This window comes from Jaculus jaculus, chromosome 2 (genome assembly GCF_020740685.1).
Source record: "Jaculus jaculus isolate mJacJac1 chromosome 2, mJacJac1.mat.Y.cur, whole genome shotgun sequence".
NCBI classification, from domain to species: domain Eukaryota; kingdom Metazoa; phylum Chordata; class Mammalia; order Rodentia; family Dipodidae; genus Jaculus; species Jaculus jaculus.
Window position 1 is genome coordinate 97676293 of NC_059103.1, and position 16247 is coordinate 97692539.

The window sequence follows — 16247 nt, forward strand, 5'->3', positions numbered from 1 at the left end:
GCCTAAACTGCTATTACAGGGCCCTCACTAATCCATGATTTCAGCATGACATTTTCCTTTTTACCTGAGTTCACTGGCTTTCTTTCCCATTTATTTAGCTTATCTCTGTAGGCTGAACACTTACGATGTCATTCAATACCACATCTCATGGTTTAAATGCTGCACCCTACCAACTTCATTTCCAATGACATAGTTACCTGTGGTTTCCAAGGAAGCAACACTGTCTAATACCTCCACATTGTCACATGGATACCATTCTTCCCCTTGTCTGCTGGACTCATATCTAGACAGGCTTCAATATTCCCTACTTTAGCCCCTTGTGCATCCTCATAGGTGCTTTCATAAGCTTCTAGGCACACACCTGGCATGGCTTACATATACATATATTTCACAACTTTAATTTTTAAAATTTCTTTTTGTTCATTTTTTATTTATTTATTTGAAAGTGACAGAGAGAGAAAGAGACAGATAGAGAGGGAATGGGCACGCCAGGGCTTCCAGCCACTGCAAACAAACTCCAGACGCGTGCACCCCCTTGTGCATCTGGCTAACATGGGTCCTGGGGAAATGAGCCTCGAACTGGGGTCCTTAGGCTTCACAGGCAAGCTCTTAACCACTAAGACATCTCTCCAGCCCACAACTTTAGTTTTTAAAGCTAGTTCCTAGAATTTGGGTCCTTTGAATGACACAGTATTTCCTTTGAATTGCAACAGTCTTCTGACACCAGCAACCATGACAGGTACACCAGGTGTTAAAGGAACACAGAGCAAAGAATTTCTCCTCCAGAGAAGGAAGGGTACCAGGAGCAGTTTTCAACAGAAACTGTGAGCTGCATCTTGAAGGGGGAGCAGGAATTCTCCATGGGGACAGGGCAGGGGACTTTTGATTCGGAACAAGCAGCATAAGAAGCATCAGAGAGGAATGAAACAGCAGCAAGTGTGACCCTCAGAGGCAGTCCACTGTGATAGAGGCCATGTAACAAAAAACAGTTCTTCAAACAGAAGACAAATATGGCCTGAAGACCCTTCTATATATATAGTCAAGAGTCAGGATTCCATCCATAATTGTAAATTATCACTGGATTATAGCATGTAAACTGAGTTCTTTTTATAACTATAAGAGCTAACATCTGTGATATGTAAGGTCACAAGATAGGCAAACAAAGCTTCAGTTGTATCTTTCTTAAAAATTATAATCCATGTATTTAAAATATATCCTAGGCTGGAGAGATGGCTCTGCTATTAAGGTGCTTGCCTGCAAAGCCTAAGGACCTAAGTTTGATTCCCCAGTACCACATAACACCAGATTTACAAGGTGGCACATGTGTCTGGAGTTCATTTGCAGTGGCTAGAGGCCCTGACATGCCCATTCACTCCCTTTCTCTCTCTCTCTCTCTCTCTCTCTCTCTCTCTCTCTCTCTCTCTCTCCATATACACATATACACACACATACATACATACATACATACACATGTATGTATTCTTTCTCTCAAACAAACAAATAAAATATAAGAAAGGACATATTCTGGGTTTTTTTAGTGCTAATATGTACAAATCCCTATCCATTACATCTATAAAAGTGTACTGAATTGACTGGACAACACCATGCAAAAGCAGTTACACTTGATGTAAAGATATGTAAGACAGCCCTGACCTTCATGGGACAGTCCTCCCAGAAAAGCAAATAACTCAAGTCCACAAATACCACAATGGAAGGCAATATGAAACAGGCATCAAACAAGTATGGAAACACCTTGTAGAAAAAGGATGGGTGCTGGAGAGATGGCTTAGCGGTTAAGCGCTTGCCTGTGAAGCTAAGGACCCCGGTTCGAGGCTCGGTTCCCCAGGTCCCACGTTAGCCAGATGCACAAGGGGGCGCATGCATCTGGAGTTCGTTTGCAGAGGCTGGAAGCCCTGGCGCGCCCATTCTCTCTCTCTCCCTCTATCTGTCTTTCTCTCTGTGTCTGTCACTCTCAAATAAATAAATAAAAAAAAAATTTAAAAAAAAAAAAAAGAAAAAGGATGGATTTCCTGCTGTGACAGTCAAGATGGCATGCAAGAGAAAGTGGCCTTGAAGTTAAGACAACTCAGTTAGGAGAAAATTAAGTATATACTAATTATATATATTATATATTAATATATGTGTATTATATATTACATATAATATTTTAAAAATAAAACAAAATATTCTTTTAAAAGTTAGGTTAGAAATGTCATCCTTTCCTAGTAAGAATTCACTTTCAGACAAATATTTCCCTACAATAAGAAATGATAGTTTAGGGTTGGAGAGATGGCTTAGCAGTTAAGGCATTTGCCTGCAAAGCCAAAGGATCCTGGTTTGACACTCAAGTACCTACGTAAGCCAGATGCACAAGGGGGCACATGCAATTGGAATTCGTTTGCAGTGGCTAGAGGCCCTGGCATGTCTGTTCTCTCCCTCTCTCTCTTTCTCTCTGCCTCTTTCTCTTTCTCAAATAAATTAATAAAATATCTTACAAAACAGAAATGATAGTGCATAAAATAGGAAACGTAAGAAGGGGGGCTAAGATACTATGTTTCTAAAGGATGATTTTTTTTCAGCCTCTTATCAAAATGAAGTTGCAACTCAGTAAAGATTTCCAAACTATTGTCCCCTCACTGCCTTGAAGCTTTGTTACTGCACATCCTCCTTCTTAATTTTTATCTTTTAGTATTTTCATTACCTTGCCTATACTTTTTTTTTTTTTTTTTTTTTTGGTTTTTCAAGGTAGGATCTCACTCTAGCCCAGGATGACCTGGAATTCACTCTGTAGTCTTAGGGTGGCCTCGAACTCACAGTGATCCTCCTACCTGTGCCTCCCGAGTGCTGGGATTAAAGGCGTGCACCACCATGCCCAGCATTGCCTATACTTTTTGTTTCCACCATCATTACTTAAAACCACCCCATTTTTTAAGGGGGTCATGAAAGCTGTTAACAATCTCTAGTGCTGAGCCTCAAATAGCTATTCTCTAAATTGCCAAAGAGGAAGTTGCAAACTTGGCCCCAAACTCCAATGCCTGAAAATCACAGTCACTGGGCTTGAACTAAGCCCAGGGTGAAATGGAAATGTGCTCCTTCCAATAGGGCTAATGCTTCTGAGGCTCCAGCCCACAGGTTCCCACAGTAATACAGTTATTGACTGATTTTTCAACCGGGTCTGATCTCTGTGTTTTCTGTAAAACACTGGTGACTGTTTAAAAAACATGCTCACAGATTCTGACCAGATTCCATCACCATCAGCTTATATCCTCTGAAATATTATGAAATCTCCCTGCCTAAAAGCTTTACAGTGTTTCTTTACAACTTTGAGGTCAAAGCTAATTTATATGTATATATCTTCTGAGTCCTTCACCTGTCTTAACCATCAGGATGTAGCTATGCCCTCATAACTCCTCACTCCTGGTCTGGGACAATGCCACTGAGATGCACTCTCATGGTATTCAGCAGAGAAACACATCAAATGAAAACATGCCTCTCTCACACACGGGTTGAAGAAATAAATTAACTAAACACCAAGGAGCCCATGAACTCCTCCTTGATCCTGCCCAGCAGGAAGTCATGCTTCCCCTGGGCATCTTCAATTCTTCATCCCTCAATCTGTCCTCGTTTAGTATCAGAAGAAATAAGAATGAATTGTCTTACCAAACTGAATTTTTTTTTTAAATTTTATGTTATTTATTTGCAAGAAAAAAGAACTGCAGGGAGGGAGGAAGAGAGAATATGAATAGGCATGCCAGGACCTCTTGCCATTGCAAGTGAACTCCAGACACATGTGCCACTTTGTGCACCTGGCTTTATGTCAGTACTGGGGAAACTGAATCCAGACTCTGAGACTTTACAAGCAAGTACCTTAAGCACTGAGACATCTTTCCAGACCCCAAATTGAATTCTTTAAACAGATCTAGGAAGGAAACACCTTTATTTTTTAATTTTATGTATTTATTTATTTGAGAGAGAGAGAAAGAATCAGGTAGATAGAGAGAAAATGGGCATGCCTGAGCCTTCAGCCTCTGCAAACGAACTCCAGCCACATGCAACACCTTGTGCATCTGGCTTACGTGGGTCCTGGGAAACAGAACCTGGGTCCTTTGGCTTTGTAGGCAAGTGCCCTAACCACTAAGCTACCTCTCCAACCCTCCAAACTGAGTTTCTTGAAAGTAAAGCTCCATACCTTGTTTACCTTTTATCTTTTCCTAGGCCCTAACTTAGCTCCTGTCCTCTAGAAAGCTCTTGAGTAGATCATAGTAGCTGGAAGTGCAAAGGTTCCACAGTCCAACTCTACTTCCTTCTAGTTCTGCCTCCACCACAACACTGCTACATTAAAACAAAACAAAACAAAAGAAAACAAAACAAAACTGTTCCATGGTGAGGTTCAAAGGATAGGTAGTAGAGAAATGGGGAAAAAATGATGTCAAACCACAGACAGCTTTCCAATGAAAGTTTTATTTTGGAAATGAGTAACTGGAGAAATCTTCTACTTCCATCTGATTATTAGTACCTTCAGGTACATAATAAGATCTTGCCAAAACAACAAACAAACAAACAGTTGTATAAGAAATAAAAGCATCTTACTTATGCTCACCAACCATCATCCAAAAAGTTGAATAAAAAATCACAGCTGATAAGTGGTAGGAACCCCAACCTGTTTGTGACCAAACGTGTGCTCTATTCCTTCCTTGGCATCACCTTCCTAAACTCAGACATGGCTCTGCTGGATAAGCCGGCAACGGATCTAACTCTAACATGTGTGCACTTTGGTGTTTTTAGTCTTAACAAAGAAATTCCTTACCTTTTACTTCTCATGCTATCCATTTGTTTCCAAACAAATTTTTTTTCTTTATTGAAATACTATGTCAAAAACATTATCTATAACATGTACTGTTTCTTTCATCAACCAGGTCAAAGTATGTTGTCTTCTTGAAATCAATTACAAGGACATTAGAATTTTATATTATTTCGCCACAATTTTCTACTAAAATGGTATAGGTAGCTTGTTAAGTGACATTATGCATTATCTAAAATATGTTGAACAATTTTATGTACCAAAACACCTACAGATGTGATTAAAACAGCTTGCTTATCTTATATGATAGAAATGTTTCTTACCTGCATTGTTCCACAGAGCAATAACACACATGAAACACTATTCCCTCAGGTTAATGATAGGCTGGTATTAGTAATTTCATTTAGTGGACTTTGTTTTTTCATATTTGCTTCTTTAAGTATTAAAAAATTGAACTGCCTTTTTAGGTTAGAATGGAGGTCAATTTATTAGATTTGTAAATAAAAGAAAGAAAGAAAAACTGAGAAGAAAAAATTTATGTAATAATTCAGTTAAAATAAACTTAGTATGATTAAAAGCAGAATAAATGCATCCCTAAGAAATATAGTTTTCCCAAAAAAGAACAACTCAAAAACAACTATTAAGTCTTGTTTATAGGTTTATCAAGGTATTATTAGAAGTTATGTCTTTCAAGACATACATTAGCCAAAATTATTTCAAGAAATATGTTCATCTAACCTTTGAGCTGGCACCTTATCCTTGCTAGTCTCTGCCTTAAGACGTAGAAAGCTGCAAAACAAATGTCCAAAAAAAGAAATTCCAGATCTTTTCTCAGTAAGGAGGCAGGGCTTGGGTATTTATCAACTTGTTACATTCCCGGAGACTTACACATATTCAATTTTCAGTGCTTTTCTGAAACAAAAAGATCTAGGACATGTTTAAAATAGTAATATTTTAGTCACCATTTTGTTATTAGAAAACATTTTTATAACAATAATATTAACCAAGAGTTGAATTATGCTTATTCCATAGTCCACATTCTAACAAAAATACTTCAGACCTTTTATGACACTGTATCTTCCAATATTTCATTTTCAAAATACTAATTTTTGATTCCTAGAGAAGTATCCTTTTATTTAAATGAGTGTTGGACAAAAAACATCTGAAAAAAATAAAAACTTTTGATCAATTAGTAACCAAGGATGGCAGTTTTTAAATAGACACATCTTGACTTACCTGTCTGTCTCTCACACACTGTATGTTCCCTTTGCTCTCCAACTTTGGGAAGAACATATTAAAGTTTATTTTTTTTCTTCCCATTCTCACCATTTCTTCTTGCATGGCTAATTTGGTTGTCATTAGCAACAAGATTTAACTGTAAGAACTCAGCCATTTCTCTTGGAGATGCAGAAACACTCCAGTTTGATGAAAGAGAAGGGAAGAAGCCTGAAGCACTACAAATTATGGCCAGTATTTGACCAGCCTAGAGTCCTGGAGGTAAGAGAAGAGATGGTTTCATTACTTCTCTTTTGGACAAAGGCCTTCCTCTTTAACACAATACCCGCTTTAACAGATGATCTTTTGTGCTGCTGTTTAATTTGAATAGGTAAACAGAGTCATCTTTGGGGTAACAGAAGAAAAATTGCACTTCCAGTTTGATTCAACTGAAACAATAATTTAACTAGTGAGCCAGATTGCTTGCCTTCATTTTTTTTTTTAAGGAAAACATTGCATATGTTTGCTAGATTTAATTTATCATGGTTATATTTACAACTGATGTTTTGATTTTGTTCTTCATTTGAAAAGAACTCACCATATCTTGATAATGATAAATTTGTTAAAATAGAATAATGAAACATATCAAGGATAATCTAAGTAAATAGCTGAAAGTAAATAAAAGCATGAATTACACTCTGGATCCTATGTTAAGGAAATGTGTTTATGACTATGTTATCAATGAGAAAGAAAAATATAAAAGGATACTATTCCTTTAATACTTTTTAGTTCTGAATAATTTACCAGGCAAAATATTTTATATTGTTTTAATGAAGGTTAAAAAACAAATCATTAAAGAATAGCAAACATGGAGCCAGGTGTGGTGGCACACACCTTTAATCTCAGCACTCAGGAGGCAAAGGTAGGAGTTCAAGGCCACCCTGAGACTACACAGTGAATTCCAGGTCACCCTGCGCTAGAGTGAGATGTTACCTCCAAATACCAAATAGCAAAAGGGATTTTACCAATTGGGGGCCCTCCTGTTCTAGGAACTTTGCCACTTTGCCTTCTTTCCTTCTCTTAAGCTCTATAATAAATTCTTTCTAAACTTCAAAAAAATAGGGAACATTATTACTTTATAAATATGTGTGTGTGTATGTGTGTGTGTGTGTGTCACAAAGCCAAAAAGTTCTGTATAATTCATTGTCTTCCTATAATACTGTAGTGGTTGGAATTAAATGTCTCCCCCAAAGTCATGTTTTGAATGCTAGTCCCCACTTGACCTCAACTTGGGAGGTGGAGCCTTGCTGGAGGTGCATTCCTGGGGGTGGACTTCCAGGTGTTATAGCCAGCTCCCCACTACTTACTCCTCTTGCTGCTGTTTTCTACCTGCTGTAGCCTAAGTGATGTCCAGACTCTGCTCATGCCATCCTTTCTCTTGCCATCATGAAGCTTCCCCTCAAGACTGTAAGCCAAAATAAAAACTTTCTAGCAGGGCTGAGCAGATGGCTTAGCAGGTAAGGCAATTGCCTGCAAATCCAAAGAACCCAGATTATAGTCCTCAGGACCCATGTAAACCAGATGCACTAGGTGGCACATGTATCTAGAGGCCTGGCACACCCATTCTCTCTGTTAAATAAATAAAAATAACATACAAAGAAACCTTTCCTTCCATCCGCTGCTTTCAGTTTTGTGCTTTATCCAAGCAACAGGAAGGTAACTATAAATAAATTGGTTAACAGAAGAGTAGGGTCATGGCTGATAGAAACCTGGGCTTTGGATCTTTTGGAACTGATTTGAAGGAGGAATTTGGAAGGATGTTGAAACTTCGGACTAAGAGAAGCCTGATAGTGCCATAAGTGGAGAATGATGAACCATTCTATTGGGAGCTGAAAGACCTAAATGCAGAAATAACTATGGACTGAGCAGGCTTGGCTTATGAGAGGGAAAAAAGCCCTTTGTCCTAACTAGGATAGAGGCAATTTATGTGAAAGCCTGGCTGTGGTCTTCCCATGCCTTGAGAATTTAAGCAAAGCTTTATTTATAAGTAATGGCAGAACTGGGCATGGTGACACACGCCTTTAATCCTAACAGTCGGGATGCAGAGGTAGGAGGATTGCTATGAGTTTGAAGCCACCCTGACATGACACAGTGAATTCCAGGTCAGCCTCAGCTAGAGCAAGACCCTAACCCTCTACCTCTCCGCCCCCCAAAAAAACAGTAATGACACAAAAAGAAATCAAAGTTTTGAGCAGGAGACAGCTGCAATTGTATTGAGAGATTATGAACGCTGAGGTTGTACCAGCTCTTCCACACTGAGACAGCAGGAAGATTGCTAATGGAATTTTCCTGCTTTTCAAAGCTTGATTCCCCCCTAGATTAACAAATTTGGAAGCCCATCTAGTATTACAGAAGTATAACAAATGCAGGAAGAGGTCACTGGATCTGAAATGTGTGTGTATTGTTGTGGTTTCTCTGGAAATAACCAATGGTAATAAATATGAGGTGAGATTGTTGAAGTCCCAACATGGAGGCTCAAAGGAACCATTAGGACAAAGCATGAGTTGCAATGAACAGCCCAGGAGTTTGGAGAGGCTAGGACTGTGACATGGCTGCCAAGGAGAATTGCCAACTCCTGATGGAGTTTTACCTGGGCTGTGAGCAGCCTGACAGTGGGTCCAGATATTTGACTTGGAAGTATAACATTTGATATTTGCACATTTTGTTTTAGATCTTGAGTTGGTTATCTTGTCCTATTATTCCAGCGTTTGAAATATGAATGTTTACTCTGTGCCATTATGTATATGCAACTTGTATGCTGATTTTACAGGTTCACAGTTAAGTGACTTTAGATTATGGGGATGTTTGAACAGTGTTGAGATTAATAAAAACTATGGGACTTTTCTGATTTTTGGTTTTTCAATTTTTCGAGGTAGGGTCTCTCTCTGGTCCAGGTTGACCTGGAAACCAGGAATTAATTATGTAGTCTCAGGGTGGCCTCAGACTTATGGAGATCATCCTACCTCTGTCTCCTGAGGCATGTGCCACCATGCTCAGCAACTATGAGACTTTTAAAGTTGGATTGAATGCTATTTTTCATCATAGGATGGTCCTGAGTCTATGGGGGAGGGGCAGGAGCACAATGTGGTGGTGTGAATCACATGTCCTTCATAAACTTGTGTGTTTTGAATGCTTGATAACCAAACTGATGGCAACTGTGGAGGTAGAGCCTTGCTGGCAGAGGTGTGTGCCTGGGGCAGACTTTGGAGTCTTACAGCCAGCTCTACACTATCAGAGTCTAGCTCATTTTCTTACTGCTGTTTTCCTCCTGCTGTGTCAGAGGTGATGTCCACCTACTGCTCATGCCTTGCTTTCCCTGCCACCATGAAGCTTCCCCTCAAGACTGTAAGCCAAAATAAAAACTTTTACCTACTCAGCTACTTCTTTGTTCAGGTGCTTTATCCAAGCAACAAGCAGGTAACTATAACAAATATCTTAAGTTATGTCACATTTTTTCCTGCTTAACAAATATTAGCCTAGACACAAATTTAGCTAATTTTATGGCATAAGTATGTATGCCCGTTAAGCCTTTCTAGCATAAATTTCAGCCAATATCCATTTTTTTTAATTTACATTTTAAAACATACAATACTGCTTTTTAAAAGAAATATCTGGAGTTCGTTTGCAGTGGCTGGAAGCCCTGGCGTGCCCATTCTCTCTCTATCTGCCTCTTTCTCTCCCCCCCTCTCTCTCTGTCACTCTCAAATAAATAAATAAAAATGAACAAAACAATTTTTTTAAATTTTTGTTTATTTTTATTTATTTATTTGAGAGTGACAGAGAGAGAGAATGGGTGCTCCAGGGCCTCCAGCCACTGCAAATAAACTCCAGACTGACACATGTGCCTCCTTGTGCATCTGGCTAATGTGGGTCCTAGAGAAACTGAGCCTCGAACCAGGTTCCTTAGGCTTCACAGGCAAGTGCTTAATCGCTAAGCCATCTCTCCATCCCTAATACAGCTTTTTAATTAAAGAAATGTTATACCTGCAATAGATTATTTCCAGAAAGTTTGTAGGGTCTATGCCCTTTCAATGGTTAAAGAAATTTTCATAAGCCGACACCACAGTTTTTATAAAGCTACCAAAAGTAAATGCCCCACATGCAGTTTGCAGTTTAGTGTATTGTTAGAAGCTCTAAAATGGAATTCATTAGGAAAACATATAATATAGGGAAATCTATCCCATTTTCTTATGATAATCTGTTCCTCCACAGCTATTATAAAATACCACAGGAGTTGAATACATACTGTATTGCCAGCAAAGCTGCTACGTCCCAGCTCACAACTCTCTAACTCACTCTTGCAACCTATCCCAGACCCATTACACTTCAGTTCTTCTGAGGGTACTCACCAACAATGCACTTTACCACACATGGTTAAAGTTAATGAGCACTCTGATTACTGTACGAAATTGTGACTCACACAAACCAAGGAAGGTGAATGATGCAGAGATTAACTTTCCTTACCTGTCAACACAGGTTTATGGATTTGGAGATAATTCTGAGCTTCAGATGATATTAAAGAAAATGAGGGGTGATGTGCTTCAATGGTAAGTGTGTGCTCTCCTAGCATGTTTGAGGCCCTGGGCTAGATCCTCAGCAATGCACAAACAAGACAAAATAAAACACTGTAACCAAGAACAGTGAGACCCAGTGAAAAGAAATTAAAAAGGAGGAAGGAAGGAGGGAGGGAAGGGAAAAAGGGAAGAAAAGGAAAGGCAAAAGGAAAGGAGAGATATAAAAAGAAGGGAGAGAAGGGAGGGATAAGAAAAGGATACTATAAGGAATTAAGCCTTCTTATCCAAAGAAAACTATACCTATCTTCTTGTGTGTAGTTTTACTGTAAAGGATTGTTATAAAATGTCCAAATGTTAGGCCAAGGAAAACCTTTGTAAAGGAAATAATGAAGTGCTGTAGACTGAGATAGCTCACATAGTTACTATGTAACTCAGACTGAGGTACACAGGCCCTTTGACAAGCAGCCCTGCAGGATACAGGGAACTCTTAACAGGTAACAAAGGCAAGAATATTTATGAAAGGGAAACATTCACCTGGCATTCTTTTCTACCACTTGGCCCTAGTCATTACCTACAAAAGTAGTAACTCTAAAAATTTATCCATACCTTAATTTTATGATTTTCATTGTGGCAAAAAATACATTAGCCTAGGAAACTCTCATCATAAATAACTACCCAACTCAGTACATTTGTACAGCAACATCCAACAACAGACACCATAAACAGCATGTTAAATAAGAATGAGACGGTTCCAACTTCCAGTGTATTCCTTCACAACTATTAAAGACAGAGAAGAATTAAACAATTAACACAAGATAAGAGAACATGTGGGAAATCTATACGTTCCTTCTTCATAATTTCATACCATTCCTTCCCCAAAAGTTAAATTATTTCAAAAACCACTTCTGGCTAAAAAATACAGCTATAGAACATTCTTGTTTCAACATAGACACTGAGATACAATGAATATTGTAATCCATCACTGAATTTCAAATTCATACTAAGACAAAGGCTCTCAAAACACCATGAAAATGTAGTAATCATATAAGCTTGGAACAACTTACCCAGAAGAAACTACTAATGCTTGTACAATATGTACACACTAATAGTGACGTGTGTATGGTGTACACAATAAAGCAGATACATATGCTTCAAAAAGACAACTCCACATAGACATAGTTTCTATGTTCTACTAATAATCAGTGGCTTTGCTATTTGTTGCCAGGCAAGGATTTAGCAGGTAATTACAAAGCCTCTACAAAATTTTGACACTGAAATAAAATAGGAGACAAACAACATTCAAAAAGTATTTTGGGTGGTGGGAAACTTACATTTAGAAGGTCTACCCATGGAGTTCGTTACTGTAAATTTAGTAACATGTATCTTTTGACCACTCAGCGAACACTCACTGAAAATGAATTTGATACCTCTGATTCATGAAAAAACAAAAGACTAAAGATTTTTGAAAACTAAGGCTATTTGACAAAGTATGTAGAAATCCAAGAATTGCTGAGTGTTCTTTCTTTTTGTGTTTATAAGCACAAATATAAATTGTGAAGAAATACTCCCTAAAATTTCAAAGCAAGTCAATAACATCTATGAAACACAATCCTCACTAACCATGACATGATGTTTTAAAAGGAAAATATGGTCATTTCTGGAAAATGTCTCGTTAACTCAGAGAATGGTTAAAGAGATATTGACTAAGCATTTTGTTTTAAAATTTGATTTTTGCTTATTGACATACAAATCACCTTTATTAAATTCTTAGCCACAAATATGCATTTCCTGAAATTTAGAACCTATCAAAGCTCACATTAAAATCTAGTTGTACTTCAACATCAACTCCTAGATATTCTAGAGCTAAATAAGTCATTTTGACTATTCTTAGCTTTTTACCTGTTCTTGCTCACCAGAACTATGGTACCAGTTTTACAGGGCTAAATTAAAACTAAAATTCCTTGCTGAGTCTGTAAATGACATGGAATAAACATATAGATGTCTGTCAATATTAACTATATGATGCTTATCTGGACTGCAATATACTCCTTTATGTCACCTTTGTTAGGAATTTTATTATGATCATAACTACTCTCTAATTATGCATTAATAATGATCAAGTGATGAAATAAGAAAATTAAACATCTTTCAAGCATTGAAGTAGCAAATAACATTTGGTATTACATACTAAATACTATGCCTTATGACATGCTAATTGTTTTAGTAGCTAGAATCTAGTATGTCCTTCTCTCATGTGCCCAATTGCTTTAAAACTATGCAGTTATCACTTGTCTGTGGTTGTCCTCAGGGACTGAAAACACTGTTTTTGCTACACTGTCTTTGCTATGTCCTATTATCTTTGAGGAATGATCTTTTATTTGTTCTCATAACGTGGAAAATGCTAACTCTTCAGTTCTGCAGGTTGTTCCTAGGTGATAATTCAGCAGGTTAGAATGGTGGATCATGTTGGTGTCTGAGGGAAAGAGAGTAATGGTCCTTTTTGGATGAACCTCGTCAGAACATACACCATCATTCTGTTGCTATTTAGACTTCTGTTATGCTGGTCTGGAGAGAGAGAGGGAAAGAGACAAAGAGAGAGGGGGGGGAGGGAAGGGAGGAGGAAAAGAGCAAGGGGAAAGGGGAGCAGAGAGGAGAGAAGCAAAAAGGAGAATTTGATGGGTATACATACACCAGAATTTCACTTTTTATTGCTCCAGGAGCTTCAGGAGGAGTACATGAGAAACAGCCTCACCTTCACACTACAGGAGAATATATGGAAACAAGTTTGAGCACTGGAGGACAGCATATATAAATTCCCACACACTGCTTCTAATCTACACAGGCCCAGGTGGCTTCTATAAAGCAGCCCTCCATGAGGTCCAGGTAGATCTGGAAAACCAGTAGGGGTCACTTAATTTCTTTGTATGTCTACATAATGAACTTTGGGGTGGAGGAGATGGGCGCTTCATTTTATTTTGTTTTCTTTTTGGTTTTCCAAGAAGGGTCTCACTCTAGCTCAGGCTGACCTGGAATTAGTCTCATGGTGGCCTCGAACTCATGGTGATCCTCCTACCTCTGCCCCTCCAGTGCTGGGAATAAAGGCATGCACCACCATGCCTGGCGTGAGATGAGCACTTTCAAAGATTCCACTGTTGGGTTTACTGGCCCCTAACTATCCAATGGTGTAAAAAGGAAAAGATGTTGCCTACAAGCAACATGTATGACTGTCTCCTTATCCCAAGTTAAAATTTGCATGGAAATGAAAATGTACAAGGAAAAATATAATGAATTTACATACTGATATCCACTGAATACAAAAGTAATATTAAATATCCCATTGATTTTTTTTTAAAATTTTTATTTATTTATTTGAGAGCGACAGACACAGAGAGAAAGACAGATAGAGGGAGAGAGAGAGAATGGGCGTGCCAGGGCTTCTAGCCTCTGCAAACGAACTCCAGACACGTGCGCCCCTTTGTGCATCTGGCTAACGTGGGACCTGGGGAACTGAGCCTCGAACCGGGGTCCTTAGGCTTCACAGGCAAGCGCTTAACCACTAAGCCATCTCTCCAGCCCCCCATTGATTTTTTTTGTACAACTTATATTGGAATTCAAAGGACATCTATCTATACTGTGTTCACAATGCTCACCTCCCTCTCCCTCTGCTCCTATTTTTCTTTCTTTCTTTCTTTCTTTTTTTTGTTTTTGATTGTTTGTTTTTCAAGGTAGGGTCTCACTCCAGCCCAGGCTGACTGGAGTTCACTATGTAGTCTCACGGTGGTCTCGAACGCTCAGCAATCCTCCTATCTCTGCCTCCCAAGTGCTGGGATTAAAGGCGTGTGCCACCACACCCAGCTTCTGCTCCTTATTTTTTAACTTAAACATTAATTTCTTACTTTTTCATTTTTAATTACATATTTACAAGGAAAGAGAGAAAGAGAAAGAAATCAAGAATGGACATAAAGGGTCCCCTGCCACTGCAAACAAACTCCAGACACATGCACCACTTTGTACATCTGGCTTGACATGGGTGCTGAGGAATTGAACCTGTGGGCTGAAAGACTTTAGAAGCAAGGACTGTTAGCCACTGAGCCATTTCCCCAGCCCAGTAGCTTACTTTTAAAAAGAAGATGAAATAGATAATTGGGATAAAGATTTGAATAGCATTATTTTCAAAACAAAATAGAGAATAAGCAGATAGAAATAAAGAAGTCAATTTTATATATACTTTTTACATTTAAAATATTTTATCTATTTATTTACAAGAAGAGAGTTACAGACAGAGACAAACTATGGCATGTCAGGGCTTCTAGCCACTGCAAATAAACTCCAGATGCATGTGCCACTTTGTGCATCTGGCTTTACATGGGTACTGAGAAATTGAACCCAGGTTGTTAGGCTTTTCAGACAAGTGCCTTAACTGCTAAGCCATCTCTCCAGCCCCAATTCCAAATATCTTTTAAGGCCTCTTCAAAAATAGAAAAAGTCAGAACAGAAAATTGTCAGTCTAGAATATAAACCATGTTTTGTTTTGCCTTCAATCATATTTAAATAAAAAAACTTAAAGCTCTTCAATAATTGTATATGTGTGTCGAGAAAAATAGGATGTCTCTATATTATCATCTCATATCTAGTTGTACAAAACAGGGATGACATATGCATTCATTGTAATATGCCTTATAAAAACACAATATTGAAAGCTACTTTAATGTACCTAAATAGGGGTACGTTATTACTGTACATTATTCATGTACAATCACATAATAGTAAATTACATAGCCATTTAAAAGACTGGGTCAGGCTTGCATGATAAGGACTGTCCCTTATGTAAATATATATATATATATATATATATATATATATATATATATATATATATATACACACACACACACACACACACACACACACATATATACATGGAATTTAACAAGATCAAAGGAGTTTTAATTTTTCTATCACTTTCTTAAAAAAATCTGTAAAATGTGTAGAAACTTCTGTGAAGATCTTCTGTAAGAAACAATGGTTGTCCATGTGGGGTTAGAATTCAATGTCAAGAAAGCAGAAGAGAGAGCCAGGCATGGTGGCGCACGCCTTTAATCCCAGCACTCGGGAGGCAGAGGTAGGAGGATCGCTGTGAGTTCAAGGCCACCCTGAGACTACATAGTGAATTCTAGGTCAGCCTGGGCTACAGTCAGACCCTACCTAAAAAAAAAAAAAAAAAGAAAGATAGAAAGAAAGAAAGAAAGAAAGAAAGAAAGAAAGAAGGAAAGCAAGAAAGCAAGCAAGCAAGCAGAAGAGGGCTGAAGAGATGGCTTAGCAGTTAAGCACTTGCCTATGAAGCCTAAGGACCCCGGTTCGATGCTCGGTTCCCCAGGACCCACGTTAGCCAGATGCGTAAGGGGTGCACGCGTCTGGAGTTCGTTTGCAGTGGCTGGAGGCCCTGGCGCACCCATTCTCTCTCTCTTTCTCCCCTCTCTCTCTCCCTCTTTCTCTCTCTGCCCCTTTCAAATAAATAAAAATAAAAATAAATTAAAAATTAAAACAGCAGAAGAGTTACAGGTGTATACCTTTGCTGCACATGTGTGTGTAGTTGTGCTCTTTCGCTCTTCCTCCATTCCTTGGTCCCTCCTTTCAACTTTTTACCTAAATATGAA

The 16247-nt window shown here is 38.4% G+C and overlaps 1 protein-coding gene across 4 annotated transcripts in view; it reads right to left on the reverse strand.

Moving 5' to 3' along the window:
• Npnt (nephronectin) overlaps window positions 1–16247 on the reverse strand; it is an 83653-nt gene that overhangs the window by 55554 nt on the left and 11852 nt on the right. For 2 of the 4 annotated variants that reach the window (XM_045142874.1, XM_004662997.2), the window contains exon 3: window positions 5540–5590. The exons of the other annotated variants lie outside the window; for them this stretch is intronic. In XM_045142874.1, coding sequence (XP_044998809.1) covers window positions 5540–5590 — 51 coding nt within the window. The remainder of the gene's footprint in view (window positions 1–5539; window positions 5591–16247) is intronic. 4 annotated transcript variants of the gene reach the window in all.